The sequence below is a fragment of the Acomys russatus genome, chromosome 1 (genome assembly GCF_903995435.1).
Source record: "Acomys russatus chromosome 1, mAcoRus1.1, whole genome shotgun sequence".
Classification (NCBI taxonomy): domain Eukaryota; kingdom Metazoa; phylum Chordata; class Mammalia; order Rodentia; family Muridae; genus Acomys; species Acomys russatus.
The window spans coordinates 81967050-81991596 of NC_067137.1; the positions used below are offsets into that span (position 1 = coordinate 81967050).

The window sequence follows — 24547 nt, forward strand, 5'->3', positions numbered from 1 at the left end:
CATTGAATCTCTAGTGTGTCCAGAAACTCTACCAAGAGCCTTACATGGACTGTTTGACTAAATTCCCCACACCCTACACCACACACCCTACCTCACCACCACCATGTTCTCTCTATGTCTTAGATTAAAGGGGAAAGACATGTGAGTGTCATATATGTACAGACAGAACAAACAACTCTTGTTACAACTGATAGTATGGTAAAGACTATTTGCCCTCACAGGTTTGGAGGAGGGGAATAGGGTGAAAGAGGGAGGGAGGGGGGAACCGGAAGATACAAGTGAGAGGATAACAATCCAAATGTAATCTGAATAAATTATTTAAAAAAGAAAAAGGAAAAAAAGAATAATTGGCTTTATCACTATTCTTATACTGAATAAAAGCACACCTTATGACTATATTTTAATTTCTCAACTGTTATGATCTATAGTGAATAGTCTTTTTATCCTGACTTAAAATATAAATTCCTAATTAAATTAGTAAATCATTTGAGTTAATGGGCAGACAGAAGCAAAAAGAGAAAGCAGTTTTGTGCTTTTACCTAAACCCTTTGCTATGAGATACTAACTAGATGGCTCATGGTTTTGTTTTAAAATGAGTATGTGATATTGATGCTGTCACTTTCATTTTTTTAACTTTATAACGTGGAGGTGGTGTATGCCACAGCACACCTACAGAGATCCGAAGACATCTTTGTGCAGTCATTTCTCTCCATCCACCTGTACCTGGGCTTGAGCTTGCTTGCTTTTACCTACTGAGCCATCTTGCTGGCCACTGATGCTGTCACTTTGACCTTGAGCAAGCCACTGGCCATTTTGAACTTGTGTTTCTCTTTCTGTTTAAAACAAAAACAAACATCAGACTATCACAGTTACTTTCATAATTAAGGGAAATTAAATATATGAAAAATCCTGACCTAGGAAGTGATCGTGTTTTTCGTTTTGTATACTAATGCATTCAGCTCTTTACCCATATCTGTGGTTTCTAAGCATATCAAAGTCTACTCTTGCACCATCCCCGGGACTCCCTGACATACAGTGAGGTCAAAGATTAAATCCCTTCCTCTCACCCACAATGCGTACATGTTGGGTTTGAGAAGACCATTGTGGTTCCTTTGCCCATCTCCAACTGGCCTTGAGGGAACTAACGATAGAGCATGGCAGCTTTCCCCCATCTCAACAGAACATTACAGAGCCCTGAAAGAATGTTTAAGCTGCTTCAGAATCCTATTTTTAGTTTCCTATGTTGTCAGGAAATAAGCTTTGGCTGAGATGTTGAGAAAAACCATACTTGAAAATCAGCAGCTGCTGTGGTGGAGTGAGTTGCCTTGTATTAAATTGTAATGATCATGACAGTGTTGTTAACAAAATAAAATATGCTTTCCCCAGGTTGAAGTTATCCAATGATGAAATCAAGCGGGCAATCCTAACAATGGATGAACAGGAGGATCTTCCCAAGGACATGTTAGAACAGGTGAGCTGCCGGACAGCTTTCAAAGCCTAAGCAGTAGCAGACTGTCAGCAGCCAGGAGGATGCTGGGAAGACTACTGTTTCTAGTAGATAGTTGCCTTATCTCTGAATTGCTTGCTTTAAAGGGTCTTCATTCTCTCCTTGTTCCTCAGAAGATAGTTGGGAAGGAGCATCACAGGCTGTCACATGGGGATGGAGAGATAGCTCAGGGGTTACGAGCACTTGCTGCTCTTCTAGAGGATCTGAGTTCAGTTCCCAACACCCGTGTAGAGTGACTAAGTGACTCACAGCCACCTGTAACTCCAGCTCAAGGAGATCCAACACCCTTTTCAGTAAAACGAAATCTTAAAACAAATCTACCAAATGCCTGGGGTCCACAATGTCAGAGTCTGTCACGCGAGCTTCAGTTAGTTATTGTCTTAATATCTCATAAAAAATCTGTTGGGGCCAGTGGGAGAAGGTGTTTCCCAGGACTGTTGACAATCTCGCGAGTACTCTGAGATCAAAAACTACTCTGAAAACTATTAATTACTAAATCTGCATCATGGCTCATTATGCCCACAAGCCCAGGAGCCACCATTAACCCCAACATGGCCACCATTAGCCCCTGTTCTAAACAGCCACACCTGCCCTGGCGCTAAATCATGTCTGTTCACATGTGGCATCCTGTGTCAAAAATGGCAGTAAGTCACAACTTCAGGGCTAGCCCACGGGAATTCCACATCAGTGCCCCCAAAATTGACACCTTGTTATCTCTAGCCCAGCAGCCACTCCAAAGCAATGACTTGTTCTGCAGCGTTTGTGCCTAGCCACTCTGACTGTAGCATATGTGTCTAATATTCCAAGGCTTGTTATCTGTCTCTGCCCTCCTGGTCTTAAAAGTTTCTGAGCATTGTGGTGGCCAATTTCAAAATGCTTTAAGGCCACTCTTCCTTCCTGTCCCTTGTCCTGGGGACATGATCTGGTTTTAGATGATCAGGTTTAAGGTCTGTGTTTATCAGAGCCAAGTCCACTGAAGGTCATTGTGGATACCAGCAGCCATGACTACAGGCTGAACATGGCCATCTGTGTGCATACTTAGCTCTGAAAGTGCAGGAAGCAGTATCTTGTGTCCTGAGTGGTGAAGCCACTCTTCACAGATTGTCTCTCTGTCTTTGTGTGCATTTTTGATGGTTTCCATTGAAATCTTTGAAGGCAGCAGACGCAGAGCAAGCCAGACCTGCAGCTGGAGTTGTCCTGGGTGAGAACCTCACACTTGCCAGGAGAATGACCTATCAAGCTGCCACTTAAGTGGCATGTTGTGTCATAAATGTCAGTAAGTCACAACTTCAGGGTTCGCCCATGGGAATTCCACATAGGCAGCCCATATCAGTGTCCCTAAATAGAAAGCGTATTATCTCTGGCCAAGCAGCCAGTCTAAACTGATTTAATTTTCAAAATAGTTAATGACTTTTTCCGTGTGTTTCCCATGGTTCTATGTAGATGCAGAGTTTAAAGTATTCCTGGACTTAGGTTTTCTTGGGTTTTTGTTGTTGTTTTGTTTTGTTTTGTTTTTCTCGGATCCCTGTATAGTGATCCCCTCACTACACAGCTGCCGCAGCTCCCAGGTGACCCCACCTTCCAGTCACTGCCAGGAGCGAAGAACTGTGTGCAAAGCTGCTTTGGTCCTTCTGTCTTTAGCCTCCAGTGACAAGGTCATGCACTTAAAAATCTGCAGGATCTGTTTACTATGAGACTGCATCCAGCAAAATTCCTCCTTGAGGGGAAAGGATTGCAAAGCTCTGCCAAAAGGACATTGCAGTGCAAATAAGACACACTCCACATAAACAAGGAAGAAAATCTGTCCACGGATGCAGCATCTGGCCAAGGACATTTTTTGACCTGGTCCCTCCTGATAATTCTGTGAGCTTCTTGCTCTCTGCTCAGCTCCCACGCTCTCTTTTCCCTCCTTGCTGTGGTGTTTTTCCTCCTGGTGCTCTTCCTCATACCTCTCTGCAAAACCCCTGTCTGTCCCAGGGTCTCCTTCCCCCTTTATGAGGGCCATGTGCACTTCTTGCTGCCTTTCACTGATGGCTGAGGTCAGGGAGCCCCTCTTCCTCGGAATGCACCTCCCCTGTCCCCAGGTGCTTTCCTGGGTCTCTCCCCCCTGGAGAAGCATCCATACATAGGCAACGAGTTACTCTCTTCTGCTTGGTGAGGGACGGAGGCTTTGCACGTGCCTCTTCCTGTGCTCTTAGAAGTCACAGAGGACAGGTAATGGTGTTGTTTTCCTAATCACAGACCAGCTGGGAGCCTGGCAAACTGGAGAAAGGATGTCTGAACCTAAGAGTGAGTTTCCTAGCTCAGAAGACCAAACTCCAAACTAAAGGGGGAAGGATCACCATTCATCTTCCTCTCCTCTCCTTGCCCTACAACCTTCCCTATGCAGCGGGACAACACAAAGCTGCACGTCCTACTTAGTGTCACCATTTGAACCTGGGAACAGAAATGCCTAGAAACAAGTATTCCTGCCCAGCAGGCCATGCACTCCTTGGCATCTGCCTTCATCTATCTTCCCTGCCATCCCCTTAGGGCAGGGGAGCGTCCTTGGCTACTGCTGTGGTACATCTACTCCTTCTAGCCAGGACTCCATCAGCGTTGGCTTCTCCTCCCCTCAGCCTCAGCCTCACCCTCTCAGCTCTCTGCTGGCCAAGTCTTAGTCTTCAGTCTAAGCTCATGAAAGCCAGCCCATACTGTCCTCCTTTTCACTCATCAGCCCACTGTCACCTGTTTTCTTCACCTCCCTAACACTGTGGCTGCTGAGGGCAGTCATGGCTTCCCTGTTGCCCAAGTCAGAGGATGCTGGCAGCTTTCCTTTTCTATTTTGGTTTCTTGTTGTCTGACTTTGATGGCCACTTATTCCACAGTGGAGCATTCTTGCCTTGGCCCTGAGCTGCCATATGAGCTTCTCCAACTGAACCTCTAGTGCCTCCGCTGGGCTCCTCTTTCTCCTCTTGTCCTCATCCCTTGAGTGCTGGTTTTCTCCAGCCCTGAACATATTCTCCACCTCCCAGCAAAACCTTCTTCCCTCTAGTTCCAAGTCTTTTTCTCTGAGGGTGGCTCCTAGACCAGTTGCCTTTTAAGAGTTCCAGCACACATCTGAAAACCTATAAAATGAGTCACTCAAGTCACATCAAGTTATGGGGAGGGTTCTATTTTAATTTTGATGGGGGTAGGGGAGCATTTGATCTAGAAAATAGCATGCATACACAGCCCTATACAAATGCATCCACATACAAATGTGTGCACTTTGAACCACTGTCAGACACATAGGAAAGTAGCTTATTCAGCATTCCATGTTGTTGCTATTTCTTTCATTTCTCATTCTCACCCTCCAAAATAAAATATGGAATAAAAGATATGACTGTCCCACAGTCTTTCTTACTGAACCCTACATGGAGCAGTGACGAGGATGGAATTAGAGGAGAAAAAGTAAGCAGGATGGATGAAAAACACAGGCTAATTGTTCCTTCCACCATGACCTAGTAAAAATAATGCATAGAACGATGGGATGCAAAGAGACCAGGGTTCTGTTCCTGACAGTTATTCATACTTGTTCTGCAGTACAGGCTGAGATGGTGACTCTCCCTGGACCACCTTCTAGTGAGAGGGTTGACCCCTTAGAGTCCTGCTAAGCATTTACACAAAGTAGGTCCTGGTGGAAAAATGTCAACATTTCTTATCTGAAAGGTGCTAAAGAATAGAAAATAATTCTTAGGCCAATTTAAACTGCTGTCAAGGCAACATAGAAATAGCCATTTCTTATTCCTTGATCGCCAATTAGCAGGGCTTGGAACTTAAAAAAAAAAAAAAATTAAAATCTCATCTTGTAGCAAATTAGCGAAAGGATAAAAACCTACTACCGAGGTTTTATATAGCCCTCCACTTTAATACATGCATGCACTTTCAGCTTTTGAAGTTTGTTCCTGAGAAAAGCGACATTGACCTGCTAGAGGAACATAAACACGAGCTGGACCGGATGGCCAAGGCTGACCGCTTCCTGTTTGAGATGAGCAGGTGAGTTGGACGGCGCTGGAAATGAAAGATGCCCTTTATCTTAGTTAGGGAATTTACGAAACCTCAGCTCAAGATAAACAGCTTAGGCCACTCACCTGTCTGAGCATTTTTAGTTTAAAATCTTTCCAAGTTGGAGCTGTATGAAATGTGTTCTTTGCTTGTGGGGGAGTTCTTATCCTCTGTGAGCCAATGTCCAAGCATCCTCTCAGATGTCCTTGTGGGCCTCTGGGCCCCTGCACTCTGGCCTCATTGTGCTATAATGTCCCCTGGGTCCAACACTTTGATGTCTTAGGACAGTGTCTCCGCATTTCAATACCTTGACATGTCAGGTTTGTTGTAAAATTAGAAGGGGATGACAGATTCTGGCGATGTCAACCTTGAGCCCCCACAATGAGGAAGACAGGCACACATCACTAATCAGCCGTGACACTCTTCCTTGGAGCCTGAGCAAGCTTTCAGAACCCTTTTGCAGAAACCCCCTTGGGCAGCCACTGCCCGGTGATTGGCTTTGGCATGTGAGCTTAGTCTCTGCCACTCCAGGTCTAGTGAACTGTTTTGTTCTAGAGAAGGAAGACCCAGCAGCCCCTGGGGCACAGCCCTTTCCCTCAGTGCCAGCAGCCTGCAGATACTGCCAAGGGGAGTCTGTCCCTCACTCCTGCTTTGCAGATTTACTCCTGTGTCATTCCCTTACAACTAGCGTCTTCGGAGAGTACTGTGGGACAAAAGAAAACATTGGGATTTCAAATATACTGAGGCCACCCAGCCCTTAGTATAGACAAGCTAGTGACCACCAGAAGTAGCTGTCACTTCTGAAACATGTCCAGATCTTTACAAGTGTGTTCTCATGTAACCCTCTTAGCTGCCCTGCCTGTGGCGACATCCAAAAGGTATATGTGCTCTTCATCTACCCGCAGGGACAAGGAGACTCAGGTGACTCTTAGTCGAGGTCACCTAATAAGATGAGTGTCTGGGCTGCACACTTAGTTGTGCTTGGGGTTACAGGATGGTTTTAGAGAAGGCACACTGTGACAAACATACCCCACAATCAGCAACATGAAGCTTGTAGCTTAGGTGCAGATCAGAGCCAGCGGGTTCCCCACTCCCTCTGTGTGCTATCAGGAAGGCTAAGCTTGCCTGCCATCAGGAGGCTAGCTTAGTGAGCTGATTGCACAGTAAAAAGAGGCTTTGGGAATGGATAAAAAGAGGGTATGATGGCGACAAGTCTTAGTGGCCTTGCCAAAGGCCAAACTTTGTGAAAAATTAAGAGACTTGAGAGAAGCAGGGGAAAGTGGAGAGTCTGCATTTGATTCCTTTCATCTCTTCTGTTTTCACAAGAGCTGTGGGGTCCTGTTAGGGGAGTTTGATGTGAGGGCCCCAGGCAATCACCCAAGTACACCACACAGACTCTAGAGAAATGGGCTCTCATATTGAGTGCTAATCCACCCACCTTGCTCTTACAGAATTAATCATTACCAGCAAAGACTGCAATCACTGTACTTCAAAAAGAAGTTTGCCGAGCGTGTGGCAGAAGTGAAGCCCAAAGTGGAAGGTAAGGTCAAGCCACATAGCGGGATAGAATTCTTTGTCTCAAGCACCCATGTGCACCTGTGAGCCAAGTGCACAAAGGAAACAGAATTGCTTTGGTGACGTTTAGCTGGAAATCTTTTGAAATTCCAATGGATGGCCGGTCATACAATGTCTGGATCTTACACACCCTGGCCTGGCCTGGGCCCTGGAGCTCCTGCACGCGTCCTGAGATTCTCTGAGGGACTGGGGTTCTGACCACATGAATGTGCCTAAGGAATGAATTTGCCACTCCTAGCATTGAACCTATAATTAGCATTCTCATAGCCAGGCCTTACTAGGCTTTTCTAAGGGTGGGGTTTTAGCCTGTTGCGTTTATACACGTTTGAGATGTGGATCACACAAAAGAGCACAGTTACGGAACGTGCAGCAGCAGCAGCAGCAGCAGGGTCTGGACTCCAATCCCTGATGTAATACCTGCCAGCCGTATACAGCAAATGACCAGTTTCTGCCAGCAGAACTGACTCACCAGTCTGATTCATGTGAGCCAAAGGAGGTTTGCAAGGCATGCTGGGAATGGAGTATTATCCTTCTCAGTACATAAGGTTGGTGAGTCAATCCTGAGAAGGGCTGAAAAAGGAGAGGAATCTTGCGACTCTCCGTGGACTCTCTTACCAGGTTAGCTGTTAACTGTGCTGCTAACGTGCATGTTTCCAAAGTCTCAGTCACAGTCTAGTGACCCAGCCATACATCTTCACTATCTGTTGGGATGTCTGCTTAGGACACGCATAACCAAAAGCCTTGCCTGTAAGCACTGTGCTCTGTGTTCTGCTTTGAAGCAATTCGGTCTGGCTCTGAGGAGGTGTTCAGGAGCAGCGCCCTCAAGCAGCTCCTAGAGGTGGTTCTGGCTTTTGGGAATTATATGAATAAAGGACAAAGAGGCAATGCATACGGCTTTAAGATCTCCAGCCTCAACAAGATTGCTGACACAAAATCCAGTATTGACAAGTAAGTGTGGGGCCCCAACCTTTGGAGCACCGGGTGCTTTTATAGACCATGAATTGCCCATCTGGACACTGCAGTCCTCACGGCAGTCTTGGGCTTTCTGAGTACCCTCCTGCTCTTCCATTTCCCCTTAATGCATAGGGGCACTGTATATTCTAGTGGTTCTCATCCTTTCTTTTCCTTTTTCTTTTATTAAATTAAAAAAATATATGGAACACTTCGTGAATTTGGGTGTCATCCTTGCGCAGGGGCCATGCTAATCTGCTCTGTATCATTCCGATTTTAGTATATGTGCTGCCAAAGCGAGCATACTTCTCAACCTTCTTAGTGCTGTGACCCCCTTAATACAGTTTTTCTTGTTCTGGTGTCCCAAACCATACAATTATTTTGTTCCTACTGTATAACTGTAATTTTGCTACTGTTATGAATTGTAATATAAATATCTGATATGCAACCCCAAGGGGTCACGACCCACAGGTTGAGAACCACAGATCTATTCCAAGGAGTTGTTGTTGTTGTTGCTGCTGCTGCTGCTGCTGCTGCCACCTTTAAAATAAGTAAATAACTAACTCATGTGGCTCGTGTGATGCCTCAGTGGGTAAGGGTGCTTGCCCCAAGACTGAAGACCTGGAATCCATATGGTAGGAGAAGACTCCAACATACATGCCATTTCACATGCATGTACACACATACATACAAAAATAAATAAATAAATATAAAAATTGTAAACTTTTAAGTATAGTGTAACATACTAAAGAGATGTCACTGATCATAAAGATAGAGTGTGATGGACCTCTGTACTGCCAAAACCAAGACACAGCCCTCCCAGCTCCCAGCTCTGCATGTCTCATGACCTCTCTAGTCTCTGTGTTTCAGAGAAAGGAGAAAACAGACATTTTGCCCAGGAATGTGTCTTTTAGTCACAGGCTGGCACTGAGAGCCTTATGAATGCAGTCGCCTGCTAGTCTTCAGCTGCACATCCCAAGGCTCATTAAAATGTGTCCTAGGAAGTGCACAGTGCTACAGTTGAGGTGGACAGGCTGGTTAGAAGCGCCAAGACTCCAGCTCCTTGTGTCCTGAGCAGGTGGGGTCATCACGCACATTAACTCCAGTTTTCCCCAGAGCTTTGTCTCTCTGAGGTTCTCACTGGCTTCAAAGGACCCCTCACAATCCTTCCTAAGGTGGAGCTTCTCAGAACCAAATCCTTTCAGCATGACGGACCGTTCACCCCAATTACACCTCGCTAATGAGACAGCGTACCCTATATTTCCTATAGGGTTAGTGAAGCGTAGTGTGTAGCAGCCCTCAGTCCGCGATGAAAGAAACAAGCCATGTGTTAAGCTGTTATTTTTGCATCATGGAGACTGAGTGATGACTGCTGTTGCAGTCTGTACAACCCCGCCATCCTTCCTTTAATGGGAGCCCTGGTGTTTTTCCGAGCACTCTCACATTGGATTGTCACAGTAGCTTGTCAGTACACAGGCCAAGTTACATACCACATGTCGTCAGGCAAGAAAACTAAAGCAGGGTCAAGTAGCTCAGTTTGCTGCACCACTCCCCAGCCTGGGGGAGGATTCAACCTCTGACCTGCAGGTCAGTCCACAGCGCTGCTCTTTGCCCACAGGTGGGCCTTGTTTGCAGGTTGTTATAGGGACCTGTAGCCTGTTACTTGCATATGGAGAGCAGCTGTCTTTGAAAGGACACCATCTCTTCAACTTTTCACATGCATGTATGCACACAAACACATGTCAAATCAATATCCACACATCCCCACACCTTCTGATAACTTGGTACTTACATGCTATCTGCTTATTAAAGTGCTTACAGGATTTATACGTACAAGCCTTCTCTAAAAAATAAACAAGAACTACTTCCGATCTCTTTCCTCTTCTCTCTGCTTCTGAAGATGGTCCCCAGATGTAGCACCACTGCAATGCCACAGTGCCTAGTGGAGTGGTTGGCCAGTGAGCAGCCGCCCGTTCACTTGAGTCAGGCTGCACTGTTGAGTTCAGTCAAACTGTGCAAGTGACTTGCACTCAGCACTGAGGGGCTGAGTCAGTAGCCACCAGGACTAGCCAGATGCGCGGTTACTCAGTTGTTCATTCTTCAAGACATTGTTTGGGCAAATGAGGTGTTATTTGGATGGCAAACAAATGTGGAAGCCTGGCCTGGGTTTAAGTTTTTAAAAACACATACAGTCCAATTAGTTAATAGAAACTTCTCTAGATAAAAAAGAATCTCTCTAAAATAAGAAAACCTCGTTCTTGTGATGCTTGCTGGCATTTTGTTCCCACCTCAGCCCCTCAGATGAGAGGCAGGGCAGATAATGAATAATACAATGTAATAAGCTCACAGAAGCCTAAGCAGCCTCGAGGATTGGCCATGGTTTTGCTCTGGTGAAAATTATTTTCTAATTACTGATAGGAACAGAAGCAAAGAGTCTGTTTGAGCACCTGACTGGGACTAGGACTGTATTATCTGGGTAAAGCCTCAGAATACTGGAAATGCTTTACATTGTTAGGGAAAAAATTCTTTGGCAACTCTGAGTCCCTTTGGTATAGGTGGGCTGGGGGATTGTGGCTTAGCCTTGACTTAGCAAAGTGCCTAAATCATGGAAATGTTACTTTATAATGTGCTTATATACTCCAAACTATGACAACTTTGCTAGGTTAGTAATTTTTTATCTAAGCTAGGCTATCCAGAGAATTTTAACAAAGACCCACACCTCATTCCATTTAAATGGCTCTCTGCTGTTGGCCCAGGCATCTGGCATCTAGGTGACTCTAGTGTACAGTAGAACTGGTGACAGCAGGACCAGACTAACACAGCTTTGCCTGATAGCATGATCAGACACCCCCTTCCCATCCAGGTCAGTCAAGGCTCAACCCTGTCATCACCAGTCAGGAATATGGCACCAACAGCTGTTACAACTAAGGGTCATGCAATTAAGAGCTGAAGAACTGCTAAAATTAGAAGTGGCCTCACAGCTGCAGGGATATTTTATATATATAGTGAAACAGTTACAGTCCGCTTCCAGCACCAGCTCTGGCCAACCACCTTTTGCATGAAACCTTGAGTGAGCATCATCAGTAGGTACAACAGTGAGTTGTTCTAGACTAGCAAGGGCCTTTCTGGCTTCCAAACAGCTGCTCTCCTTAACTGGTTAGACAGCTGTTCTTCTGCCAGCCCTCCAGTTTCTACTGCCTGTGGCTCCTGTCGCCCGAGTATGTAACTCATATGTAGTTTACCATGTTGAGTGTTCTCTTTTGCTTTCATTTTAGGAACATTACCCTTTTGCACTATCTAATAACTATTGTGGAGAATAAGTACCCCAAGGTCCTCAATTTAAATGAAGAACTGCGGGATATTCCTCAAGCAGCGAAAGTAAAGTAAGTACAATGCCGGCTCTCCTCTCCCCAGCCTGGCTTCAGCAGCCATGGCGCTGGGCACTTCACTGGCGCCTCATTGAAGTGCAAATGTGTGAATGCCCCCCCTTCCCTCTGAACATTGTATGAAAGAAAGGTTGAATCACATCCGACTTATTCAAATGTGTTAAAGAATGTATATTTGTTCTAGGTCCTTTGGAATACGTATATAAAACTTGATTTTCTTAGAGTGTAAGCAGTTAGGGCTGTTGGCACAGGCATGTAATCCCAGCTGTCTCTGAAAACAGAGACAGGAGGACTGCAAATTCTTTGCCTGCCAGGCTACAAAGTGAGGTGTCAAGCATGGCCTGGACAGCATAGGGACACTGTCTCAGCAAAGCCTAGTGAAGGCCGAGGGTGTTGCCTGCATGTGATGCCATAGGACCAATGTCACTAATGCTTTTGAACAGCAGTTCTATTTAACACAGGGAACCCTCAGTTAAAGGACACAAGGTGAAGCAAATGAAAGGCTTCCGTGTGAGGCAGGCACAAGTCATTTTCACAGATACACATGCTCCTCGGAACCAAGCAATCCTTTAATGGGAAGCAGTCGTTATGCAAATCAAGAAACTATAAATAAAATGGGACATTGCCAGACTTTACCCACAAATCTTGTGCTGTATTTCAGAGACGGCAGCAGACAGCTCTGTGTGCTGTTTCCTCCCTTCTGCCCTCTCTTTGTGATATACATATATTTAAGCTGTGCCTTTTGCAGTGAATTTGCAACCGAGAATGAGCAGGCCAGTTCTCTCCCTCTGTAGACCTCGATGTAGGAACTAGGGTAGGTAACACAAGAAGCTAAGCTATTAGAGTAAAGGTGAGCTCTTGCCTATGGTGGGGCTTGTGAGGACTGAGGTTTAATCTTCGTTTAAAAGCCGTGAAATGGAGAGCGTAGGAGAAACCCAGGAATCTTTCTCCACTGAAACCAAAGAAGCCAGTGGAAATGAAAAGTAACCAGGCCAACTCTCAAAAAATGCCAGCTGATTGGGGCTTAGTGCTGTTCGCACTGCTGCCGCCATGGTGAGGAGCAGGGTCCTGACTAAATGGAGTTCTGGGTGAGCCGCCTTCCTAGAGAGCCAAGTGTGGCGGAGGCTCATTTCTCCATACAGCAACTTGCTGAAGCAAAGGCGTCTGTGATTCAAACATCAAACATTTTGTGCACATGGAAAGCATTTTTCTCTGCTATTTTTAACCTATAAAATATACCTGCTGGCTGAGGAAAACAAACAAAAATAATACAGAAAAATTCTATACATAAATTACTGTTTTTTAATGTTGTAGCCTTTTGTGAGATCTGAGAGTAAAAGGGAGGAATTTTTTTCATCTTATCACATTTAGTGTCTCTGTGTGTGTATGTGTGTGTGAGAGAGACAGAGACAGAGAGCTCACATGCATGTACCATGAGAAGCCTTTGGAAATCATAACAACTGTGGAGTCTTTTCTCCTTCTGCCATGTGAATCCTTAGGCATAAACTGGGGTTCTCACGCTTGGCAGCAAGCACCTTTACCTACTGAGCCATCTCACTGGTCCTGGATTTTTAAGCTTTAAGCATGAGCCCGCCACCAAGCATGAGCTATCCCATGCCGTGGTGTAAGTTTCATGCTGACTGCTAAGATGTTGCTCTCTCCAACAGCATGACCGAGCTGGACAAAGAGATAAGCACCCTGAGAAGTGGCCTGAAAGCTGTGGAGACTGTGAGTACCTGATCCCCCTGTAACCACCAGTCTCCTCACTTGCTCGCTGCTTTGCTGACTTCAAGCACACAAGTGCCCCAGGCTTGTGGTCTGCCTGGAATAAACATTACTCCATAAGAAAGAATGACCACCAAGAAGCAGGCACAAGCTGTTCCCACGGTGGCAACTCAGTTTCATGCAGCCAAATGTCCTGAGTGGCTCACTACAGTAGGAGCTGGAAGTGGGTGTGGAGGGCCCCTAATTCACCAGGACGGCGGGCCTCCTTAGAATGAGTGGGCCAGGTGAGGCCGTCCTCAGTACTCTCTCGATTTCCATGTTCTATTCCTGGGTGCTGTTGACTTTCTGCAGGCTGATGCAACTTCTCCGCTACTTTTGAACTGGCCCTTTGAGGAGTCTTTACCAAACATGCACTTGGGCTTACTGGGCATAAAGTACAAGGTCATGGTGACCCGGAGCCCCTGCGTTCCAGTGCTGCAATGATGAGAGTGGCCAGTTCCCTCAGCAAGACCCTGTCTAGATAAGCGATGTGATCAAAGAGGAACAGGATGAAGGGCTGAGGCTAGCCTGGAGGCTGGTGATTGGCTGACGTGTACTGGAGAAAATGCTCCTTCTGGAGATGAGCTCCAGTTACCACGTAGAAGCAGGAAGGGAGGCATGCTGCCCAGGTACAGAAGATAAAAAGGAACCACAGGAATGTGTCAGAAGACAGGGAGGGGTTGTTAGAATGTAGCACAGCTGGCTAGGATGCCACCATAGGAGCAGCTACATGAATGCGCCGCCAGGGAACAAGTCTAGAGTTGAGAGCCACCCCTCACAGCCCTGCCCAGTGGGCTGGGTCTGTACTGGGTGAGCTTACTAATTCAGAGGCAGTCTGAAACGTGCCCCTCCCTTAACTACCTTGTAGGTCATTTACTACTAAATGCCAAGGTACTCTCCTTTCTCCTGTTTAATCACAAAACTATGTCCTGCATACTATTGAATTCATTGAAGACATAGTACTGATAAAACTTTAATTTTTTTCTTTTTTTTTTTTTTTTTTTTTTTTGGTTTTTCGAGACAGGGTTTCTCTGTGTAGCCTTGGCCATCATGGACTCGCTTTGTAGACCAGGCTGGCCTCGAACTCACAGCGATCCGCCTGCCTCTGCCTCCCGAGTGCTGGGATTAAAGGCGTGCGCCACCACGCCCGGCTTAATTTTTTTCTTTTCTTTTTTTTCCCACCAAGACTTAGGAGCATGTTTTTGAAGGGTTAGGGACTGAAGAGAGATTTTAAAAAAAAATGTATTATGGACAGATGGATTTTATAAGAAGGCCCAGCCCACCTAGGGCATTTTGGGCCAGGAATACTTGATAAATGTCAGTGGTTACCTTTTCCTTCTCATGTAAAATTTTTTGAGACTCAAGTGGCAGTTGTCCCAACCCTAAGCCAAGTAGTTGACGTGCTTGAGCCCTGTGAGTTAGCATACACCAAGACCAGGTCAAGGTGGTGTTCCAGGGCCATGGTGTGGCTTTGCTTGCTAAAGCTTAGCTGTGCTGCGTCTCCTGGGTGGCATAGAATACATCATGTTCTTAAGAGGAAAGGGACTGCAGATGCTGACTAAGTCAAGCTGTCTTTTTGCTGTCGTTAATGCCACGGCCAAAAGCAGCTTAAGGAGGTAAGGGTTTATTTCCCTTCCACTTCCACATCACAGCCTTTTGTCAACAAGAGTCAGGGCAAGAAGTCAAGACAGGAACCTGCAGGCAGGAACAGAAGCAGAAACCATGAAAGAATGCTGCTTGTTGGCTTGCCCCTCGTGGCTTATGCACCTGCTTTCTTACACCACACCACCTAGGACCACCTGCCCAAGGGTCACACAGCCCACAAAGAGCTCTGCCCTCTCATATCAATCATTAGTCAAGAAAATACCCTAAAGACATGTCTACAGGCCAATCTATTAGGGGAAGTTTCTCAATTGTGATTCTGTCTTCCAAAATGACCGTAGATTGTATCAAGTTTATAAAGACACCAGCTAGCACAAAAGCCTTTCTCTGCCCCTGGCAGCTGAAATGTCAAGCTATAACTGGACCTATTAGGAGGCAACAGAGCCTGACTCCCCCAAATATTCATGTGTCCTAATTTGTCCAAGTCAGTGATGCTATGAAGTATCCGAGATAAATCTGGATATAGAGATTGGATAATGACACCCTTTAAGACCACACACAGACACACACACACACACACGGACACACATACACATGGACACTCACCCACTCTAAACTTGAACTTCTAGACCAAGGTTCTAAAACTGTGGTGATGTCTTCCAGTCGGAGTTGGCTCCGTAATTTGAGTTTTGGCTCCTGTCATTTCATTTGATTTTTGCAGTCCCATGGAAACTGCTTTTCTTTCAAAATGAAAGACACTGACATCCAGAGCAGTCGGCTATTAAGAACAGTATCAGCAGTAGACTGAGTCAGAACACAGCAGCCCTTAAGCACTACACTCCTGCTGAAAAGTGTCTCTGCCAAAGCGGATGCAGGGAAAGCCTGTGCCCCTCAGTCAGTCAGGTGGTACTTAGCATAGTTATTTTTAAGATGGGCCAAGCAGTCTGAGGTCAAATTTTGCCTCTGTCATTAAGCAACTTCTTAACTTTGGGCAAAGAATTAAATTCCTCTAAGCTCTGTGTGTCAGTGCATGGAGATAACGGTGCTGGGGAGCCGTAGATGTTAAGAATGTGTGTTTTCAGCCAAGGCTACATAGAGAAACCCTGTCTCGAAAAACTAAAAAAAAAAAAAAAAAAAAAGTGTTTCAAAATAGTTGGACTTCATTACTGAAGTTGACTTTAGTCATCTGTGTGGTCCTTACCATGACAGTGGAGAAAATTGAAAATTAACCAAAGATTCATTTTTCTACCTCCCTAGTCACCAGAATCTATTGGTGTGGACAGGAGGAAAGGAGGGAGCTGCTTATGTTGCCATGTGTTGCCCTGCAGTTCTACTGACCTAGGTACCATGGTTTAGGAAGTCAGTAGAATTGGTAGAAGAAGAGGTTGGGGCATAGGACAAAGAAGAAAAATCAAGACACCAGAATATCAAGCAAGCAGCAAGTTCAGCCTTTCTCTCATAAACGCTTTAATCCAGCGTGCTCCTCCTGCTTGTTTGGGTCCTGTTGGTTCTGGCCAAGGATTAACCTGCTTCTAAAGCCAGAATGAGAAAGCGCCCTGCTAAAACACTCAGAAGACTGAGTAGCTGTTTTCAGATGTGTCTGCACACACGGACATGGCCTTGGTGTGGAGAGAGGAAGGGTGGGGAAGTGGAGTGCCACGAGCTCTTTCAGGTGCATTTGTTGTCTTGAGTTCAATAAATAAGAGACCAGGCGTGTGTATGTGAAGCCCACAGCATCAGCATCTGCTTTCTGTTTCAGGAGCTGGAATACCAGAAGTCTCAGCCCCCGCAGCCTGGAGACAAGTTCGTGTCTGTTGTCAGCCAGTTCATCACTGTGGCCAGCTTCAGCTTCTCGGATGTTGAAGATCTTCTAGCAGAAGCGAAGGAGCTGGTACATTTTCCTGTGTCCTTACTTTGTGTGGTTCTTTAGTCCTGAGCTTTCGTGTGGTGCCTAAGGACACCAGCCCAGCTCAAAAGAAGCAGCAATAGTACTGAACGTCAGGGTCAGGAAATGAAGCAGCAGGGTCATTGCTTTCTAGAACCTGTTGTTCCATGGAACCATTGTATTTTCACCTCCAGGGTAGCCATCGGTGTCTAACTGGCCTGTGTCACCTTTTGGTTGGCAAGTCCTTGAAGGTTTGCAGTGGTGGCACCTTTGCCCTGCTTGCCACTGGACTGATATGCTCATCTCTGGAAGCAGAGTAAGTGGTGAGACCAGGAGCAGGAATGACCGAGGCCACATATCTCTGTGTAGGATGCTTCTCTGAGACGGAACCTCAAGGGAACAGGATGCTGCCTTTGCAAATGCGCAGAGCATGTTAACAGAGACGCATTCTTTCTATCTAAGATGTGTTTTCTGTAGGAAAGGGGCTAATAACCAATGCTTCCAAGCATGCTTCCCTGGTATATCCTCCCGAGGGCACCTTCTTACTAGTCACAGATGGTATTAGGTTCATGCTCCACCACAGAGTTCTACACTCTCCACCTCTTAAGTTTGCTTATTGTTGCTAAAATGACCAAAAGTAATCTGGGGAGGAAAGGGCTGGTTTGACTTACATGCTCCAATTGTAGTCCATCGTGAAGGGAAGTCAGGGCTGGAGCTCAAACAGGAACTGAAGTAGAAGCCATGGAGCAGTGCTGCTTACTCTCTTGCTCCGCACAGCTTGCTCAGCCTGCTTCCTCTTTCAAGCCAGGACCACCTGCCCAAGGGCGGCCCGGCCCACAGAGGGCCGAGTCCTCCGCATTAGTCATTACTGCCCACAGGCCTGTCCTCTGCTGAGATTTGGCTCTTCCAAGCTATGTCTAGCTTTGTGTCAGGTTGACAGTCTTTCAGCGGCCTCCATACCCCTTTTACTTAAGTCACTCTGTCAAACTTGAGTAGTAGGCATCGTTTTCCAGAGGTTGGGTTGAACCAGTGTGGATGATTAAATCGTCTCAAGTTCAGAGGTTGTATTCACAAACGTGAGCTAACTTCAGTACGACCTTCTAGCCTTACCACATAGATAAGGAGATGATAGCATGTACCTCATGGCCGCCATTAGGGATCCAGCTCTGAGGCGCCACAGTGGGAGCAACACAGATGATGTTCATGGCACAATGCCACCATGAGAATCCTACCCAGTCTTGTGTCTATAAAAGAAGAGACCCCTGCTTTGGAGCCCTAACATAACCCACCTCATCAAGGGGCTAAATCACAGAATCAACGAGTTGTTATTTTTTTTATTACTTAAACACACGTGCAAAAAATGCGTGTTTTGTGTGTGGGAACATTAATCTGGCTTGAGGTTCCTACAGATTTCTAAGACCAAAATATACATGACTTCATCATCACTAGAATTCCTAGATAAAAAGATCATCCGTGATGGTTTAAAGTGCATGAACTTGAATATTTTAGAAGCTCAGCTGTAGACTGTTTATTGCTGTTTTGTTCATACCAGAACTTTTAGAAATCAGCTTATAAAACCACGAATCAAGCTAGACTACTCTAATGTGGTGTGTGAAGAATGTTCTGCTTTTCCCTAAAGAGTTCTGTTTTGTAATAGAATATTTCCAAATAAGTAAAACCTCAAGAACAGCTCTACATTAAGAGAAAATGGTCAAAAAATATTTTAAAATATAAGGGCCAGTGAAATGCCTCAGCGGGTAAAACCATTTTCCATGCAAACTCATGACCTGGATTCCATCCTAGTAGCCACCAGGAGGAGAGAAAGGACTCTAAAAGATGTCCCTGACCTTCACACAGGACCATTGCATGAATGTACCTGTGCACGCACTGCATGCACACACAATAGAGTTTAAAATATAAAGCAAGTATAAAATATGTAAAATGTACACATCTTAGTCCAAACTGTTACATATAAAAACATGGCCAACATTCTTTAGCATGCATAACATGACTGTACTATCAGAAGCTTTAACAAGGAATGCAGAAGGAATCAAGTCAGTTAGAACCCTTGGACTTGAAGATGCTACAAACTTGCAGTGGTCTCAATAGGAGGAAAATAGAAGGTCGGATCGGAAAGTAGTTGATTAGTACAGGAAAGAGAATTCCCTTCACTGTGGAGCCTGATCTCCACGCTGGGCCATGTTGGGCTGTTCCCACAGGAGCACCTTGCTATCACTAGTGGTGCTGCCCTGGGGTAGCCCAGGGTCTCTTTAGGAAAGTAACCTCTGTAAGTTACAAAGGAGAGGCCACTGAGGACTAAAAACAGAAACAGTTAAGAGATTTAAAAAACAAACTGCACGTAACTGTTTTGTTACTGTATTTTTTGTTTAAATTTTTAAAACTATCCCCAACTTTGTATTTATCAGCGTTAGAAAGAGAGACATTAAAAGGATTTCTGAGATGATATACGATTGGCCTGAGGTATTCTCAGCCACAGGTGGCATTAATGAGTTCACAGTCAGTCACCGTTTTCTAAGTAGAGCTGGGGCTTAAAGACAACGTTAGCATTATTTACGGGTAGGATAAGACAGTTGAGGGGTCTTGTGCCTCAGTTATTTTTCATATTTCCCGTATGGCCCCATAAGTGTTACTTCAAAGGAAAACCTCCCATGCACAGTGTGCAACCCTCCCCACCCCCGCTGCTTGCTGTTAGTCTCCATCTTGGGTTCTTGCCCTGTGGTATTTCACGCCCTTGTGCTTACTAGTGTTTAGTTAATACACGGTCATATGAGGAACTTAGAGATGGTAAGCTGAAATGAAGTGGACAGGAATACATGGTTTCTTTTTTTTAAAGATTTATTTATTTATTATTATGTATACAGAGCTCCACCTGCATGTACACCTGCAGGCCAGAGGAGAATATCAGATCACATTGTAGATGGTTGTGAGCCACCATGTGGTTGCTGGGAATTGAACTCGTGACCTCTGGAAGAGCAGTCAGTACTCTTAACGGCTGAGCCATCTCTCCAGCCCCCAGGAATACATGGTTTCAAAAGTCAGGAGCGTTCAGTTTCCGGCTTTGGAAATGCCGAGTAGGTGTATTCAGCCACTGAGGGTAGAGAAGGCCTCAAGTCATCCATCCTGTGTGAGCTCTCAGCCCTCCAGGGGAGTTCAGTCCAGCTGTGGACTCACTTGGAACACTGATTGATTGATTGATTGATTGATTGATTGACTGATTGATTGATTTAATCTTTTACTCCAGTTCACTAAAGCAGTGAAGCACTTTGGGGAAGAGGCTGGCAAAATACAGCCGGATGAGTTCTTTGGGATTTTTGATCAGTTTCTTCAAGCCGTAGCAGAAGCGAAACAGGAGAATGAAAACATGAGGAAAAGGAAAGAGGAGGAAGAGCGGCGAGCTCGCCTGGAAGCACAGGTGAGAGGAGGGCCCCTCAGCAGGTGACAGGAGGCCCCCTCATCAGGTCTTCCTGGAAGCTCTCTGGCCACAGCCCTTGGTGGCCTGTGCTTCAGTCCTTCTCTTTGTGGTACTGAGGACCAAAGCTAGGGCCAGACAGACAGATGCTGCAGCACCCAGCTGGGATCCAGACCCACAGCTCTGGGCCATCAAGGAGGGAATAACTGTGCATTCTAGAATGCTTCCACTAGCTTAGGCCCCTACCATATTCCTCCAGAGCAATTCAGCAGTTTCTCCCCAAAGTCTGTCCACGTCCTGTGAGTGATCTCCTTGGAAATTACCTTCAAGAAATGAACATAAGTTTGCAAAAGAATATTAGCACCCTTTACAGTAGCCCTAAATTACCTATTAAGTGCCTCAAGTGCTTAAAAAAAGGGGGGGGCATAATGAAGCTTACTTAGAAGTTGGTAAGCACCAGGCCGTGGTGGCATGTGCCTTTAATCCCAGCACTCGGGAGGCAGAGGCAGATGGATCGCTGTGAGTTCGAGGCCAGCCTGGTATACAAAGCAAGTTCAGGACAGCCAGGGCTACACAGAGAAACCTGTCTCAAAAAAAAAAAAAAGAAGTTAGTAAGCACTGTTTTCTCTCACTGTCCACTGCTTTTGCATTGAGCCCACCCGCACATCTCCTATACAGCTTAAAAGCTATACCTGAGCGTGGAGTCCTGTAAGAGAGTCATTCCCTCCCACATGTCACAGAACTCTAAGCTGAAAACAAAATGCACCTTAACCCTAAGAGGATTCTTTCTACACACAGCTCAAAGAACAGCGGGAGAGAGAACGTAAGATGAGGAAGGCCAAGGAGAACAGTGAGGAAAGTGGCGAGTTTGACGACCTGGTGTCAGCCTTGCGCTCAGGAGAAGTGTTCGACAAAGACCTTTCAAAACTCAAACGGAACCGCAAGCGCATTTCCAACCAAGTGACGGACAGCAGCCGGGAGCGACCAATCACAAAGCTGAATTTTTAATATTCTCATGTCCTTTTCTAGAAAGCGCAGTAGCAGCCCTTTGTACTGACTAGAACTTCTCATTACACTGCCTTGCGACCCAAACAATGGCAATTTCTTCCCTCATCTGTGAGTGAAGGTGTGAATGTGTGTGTGTGTAAATGTATGTGTATATATGTGAAAATGTATATAGAAGTCTAAGTGTTGTCCGGGGACCTATGTGTATGCTTAAAGTTTATGTTCATGTGTGTGCCCAGAAACTCTTTGTGTATGCATTGGTATTGAGTGGGGCGCCTTTTGCTTTCCCTGAACACAACTGTTCACAAGCACAATGCTCTCTCCTGAACAGACAACAGACATTAACATTAAAAGGAAAAAAAAAAAAAAAAAGGATGAGGAAAAGGAAGAAAAGAAGAAGAAAAAAGCAAGTTAAAAAAAAGGCTTGTCTTGTGCAGTGTTTTATGGTTCCCAAGGTTGGTGTAGTGAAACGATTTTCACTGGTAGAAATGGAGTTGGAAAACAAATTTGGATAAGTTCAGTGGCTGCAGGCGCAGCGCTGCCACCTGCATCAGTGACTAACTTGGAAGAACGGCTTCGAGGCTGTGATGCTGCCGTTAGGGTACAGTCTACAGATGTCTGCTGAGAACATCTTGCACACATTCACAGCATGTAGAATGTCAATCACAATTCTTTCATATATTTAAAACTTGAACACCAGTTTTTTCCCCTTAATTTCATCAAATTTTCTGCCAAGTGCTCTTGATGATTTCTTTAATGTCTTTTTTCTTTCTTTCTTTCTTTCTTTTTTTATTTTTTCAAAAACATGCTTTCTAAATGATGCCACCTGCATTCTGGCTAAAGGCCAGAATTGCCAGAACCTTCTTATTGACCTAACAATGCAGATGTGTAAACCTGGAAAATGAAATTTCCTACCCAAGACTTAGTGGATGAACTCCCTGAAAATTCCTTTTAAAGACATGTGGGGTGCTTTTGTGGGGGTGTCTTCTGTTTTCTGTGTAGGCCGTGCTGCATGTCCTGGGATAAAGGACACTCATATGAACACAAAATGTCAACAGTTTCTACAGGGATGCTTAGATCTATTTATCTCAAAGAATATTTGAAGTGATTGCTGTTACGTGTGGTCATTTTAAATTGTGTGTCAGTGACGCTACCTGTACAATTTCAGTCCAAAAAAAAAAAAAAAAAAAAGCTCTCAGGGAGAAATGATGAAAACCATGAGCATTAGAGAATAAACTGTGGACGCTCACCACTGGCCTGCCAGTTCTTAGTGCCCTTAAATTATATGGTATGTAAAGAGGGTTGTTACTATTTTTTTCTTTTGCTTTATTTATTTGTACTAGGGTGTGGGGAGGGACTAGCATTTTCTCTTTGTTTTCCATCTATCCTTTTTGTGGTTGGGTCTCCTGTGGAGAGAGTAGTTTTTCCTATTGCACTAGACTATTATTTACTCACTAAACTGAGTTTTTCAGTCAAGTATCAAATATTTATTAAGCACTTACTATGTACCAGGCATAGTGGAGCCATGGTGGTAAGCAAGACAGAGTCTCTGCCCGCCAAGGAGTTCACATTCTAACGGGGTTTCCAGGGACGATAGAATCCCAGTGTGCATAATATACAGGAATCAGACTATTTAAGTAATAATCTGTGGGAACAACTTAGTGCAGATGGCAAGGGGTGTGTGCCGTGTACAGGCTGTGAGGCAGTACTCGAAGAGTTGGCAAGAGCTGTGGGTTTTACCTTTTATGTTTCTTCGTTATGAACTTAGTGGCTTTCTAGCCAGTCTGTGGAAGTGAGTGACTCTTCAGTAAAGCAGTCACAGGTACAAAGCAGAGCCGGCTCTCCTAGCCCCGAGCTTCAGCACACATGGCTGCGGTGCTGATGGAGACCTGGCTCGGGCGAGCTAGAAGGAGGAGGAGGAGGAGTGGGATGGGATGATGGTTTTCGCTGCTCCTGATCTAAAGTGCCTCTATGTATGTTCTTTTCTATTTATAGCAGGAAAAGTTTGGTCCGGCTCAGTTTTGGAACTGTGGAAAGAGATTCACAACAGAGAGCAGGTTTTTGTGGCATGTCCCCTTGCCCTTTTTAGACTCATTCTCACTGTGGTGTAGCCATATGGTAGGCCTCCTTCGCCATTTCCACATTGTTTTGTTTTGTTTATTTTCCTAAAAACTGTGTGCAGGTAATTCCATGTGCCATTGTTACAAACAAACAAACGAATCTACTTTTTAGACTGGTGCTGGTGTAAGTAGCCACTTTTCTCTCTTGAGTGTGTATTTTAAAGATTTTTTTTAATAATGCCAAAAAGAAAAAACATTATAATTTTTAAACTTAATTAAATGTCTCGTATCTTATTAGCTTAGTAGTTGCAACCACTTAGTCTTTAGGTGCAAGACTGTTGTTACAGAACCAAGAAAAAAGATGTCATGTGTGTTATGAGACTGTACATTTTTTTAAATAGCAATATGCAATAAAGATGACTTCATTGGGTGTACATATGTGTTTTCTATGAATTATTAAAATAAGGTCATTAAACTTCTTAGTGCATTCCACCATTAAATTTAACTGTAGCAGACGGAACTATGATGAATATTTTTCGTTGTGCTCATGTTGGACCTGAGGGAGTGTGGCCACCTGCTGTGGCAGCGTTTCATGTGTCCAGCCGACACTGCTACCTCTTGCTGTACTTGGTTTCTATGGCACGTCTCTGCTTCCGAGTTAGGTGTGGTGGAGCTGCCATCCCCAGAATCGCCTCCTTTGCATCTTGCAGCATCCCTCATGCGCATCAGTAGGAGAAATGCCACCTGTGTAGAGGAAGACATCCCAGTAGGCTCCGCTCACCTCAATCCAATTTGAAGTCAAGCTGAAAACAACTGTCAAGCCTGCCATTAACCTTTCTGACCTTTGGAATGGACTTGGTGTTCTGATAACCGCCACCAGTTTTGTTTGCCGTTAAGTTACAGGGTAACTTAATGCATACTACCCCAAACTGTTCTCTGCAGCTGGCGTTCAGACAGGAGAGACATCTGCACGTCAGACCACCGTATGTGAGTGTGGAGCTACACACAGAACCATGCTGCGCCTTGCTTGCCCTCGGTATATGGATAGGAACATGGCAAGATGTGAAGGCTTCAGCTTATTATAGTCAGTGTAGTCTTACCTAACTGTGGCAGGAGCTGGGGAGATGGTCACTTCTAGCAGAGCCACATCATGTGATGGCATCCAGAGTTTTGCCCCTTTTCTGCAGCCTGATGTATGGGTTTATATGTGGTAAATGAACATCACAGTTGTGTGTGTGTGTGTGTGTGTGTGTGTGTTCTCACATGTTGTGTGAACCAGCTTATTTGTACTTATATGGGCATGTATGTAGAGCCCTCAAGTTGGCATGGATATGGTAGTAATCAGTTTCCACCTTA

General features: G+C 45.1%; 1 protein-coding gene and 1 non-coding gene across 5 annotated transcripts in view; one reads left to right on the top strand and one right to left on the bottom strand.

Moving 5' to 3' along the window:
* The window catches only part of Daam1 (dishevelled associated activator of morphogenesis 1), a 157172-nt gene extending 135704 nt beyond the window's left edge, over window positions 1-21468 (top strand). For all 4 annotated transcript variants that reach the window (XM_051147270.1, XM_051147277.1, XM_051147263.1 and 1 more), the window contains exons 17-25: window positions 1387-1471; window positions 5418-5524; window positions 6985-7073; window positions 7888-8056; window positions 11335-11442; window positions 13113-13173; window positions 16571-16702; window positions 19959-20129; window positions 20925-21468. In XM_051147270.1, coding sequence (XP_051003227.1) covers window positions 1387-1471; window positions 5418-5524; window positions 6985-7073; window positions 7888-8056; window positions 11335-11442; window positions 13113-13173; window positions 16571-16702; window positions 19959-20129; window positions 20925-21134 — 1132 coding nt within the window. In that variant the 3' untranslated portion in view covers window positions 21135-21468. The remainder of the gene's footprint in view (window positions 1-1386; window positions 1472-5417; window positions 5525-6984; window positions 7074-7887; window positions 8057-11334; window positions 11443-13112; window positions 13174-16570; window positions 16703-19958; window positions 20130-20924) is intronic.
* Window positions 8257-8363, bottom strand: LOC127197846 (U6 spliceosomal RNA). Its single transcript, XR_007831800.1, has one exon. It is a non-coding gene; the product is annotated as a U6 spliceosomal RNA (small nuclear RNA).
* Window positions 21469-24547: the final 3079 nt, after the last annotated feature.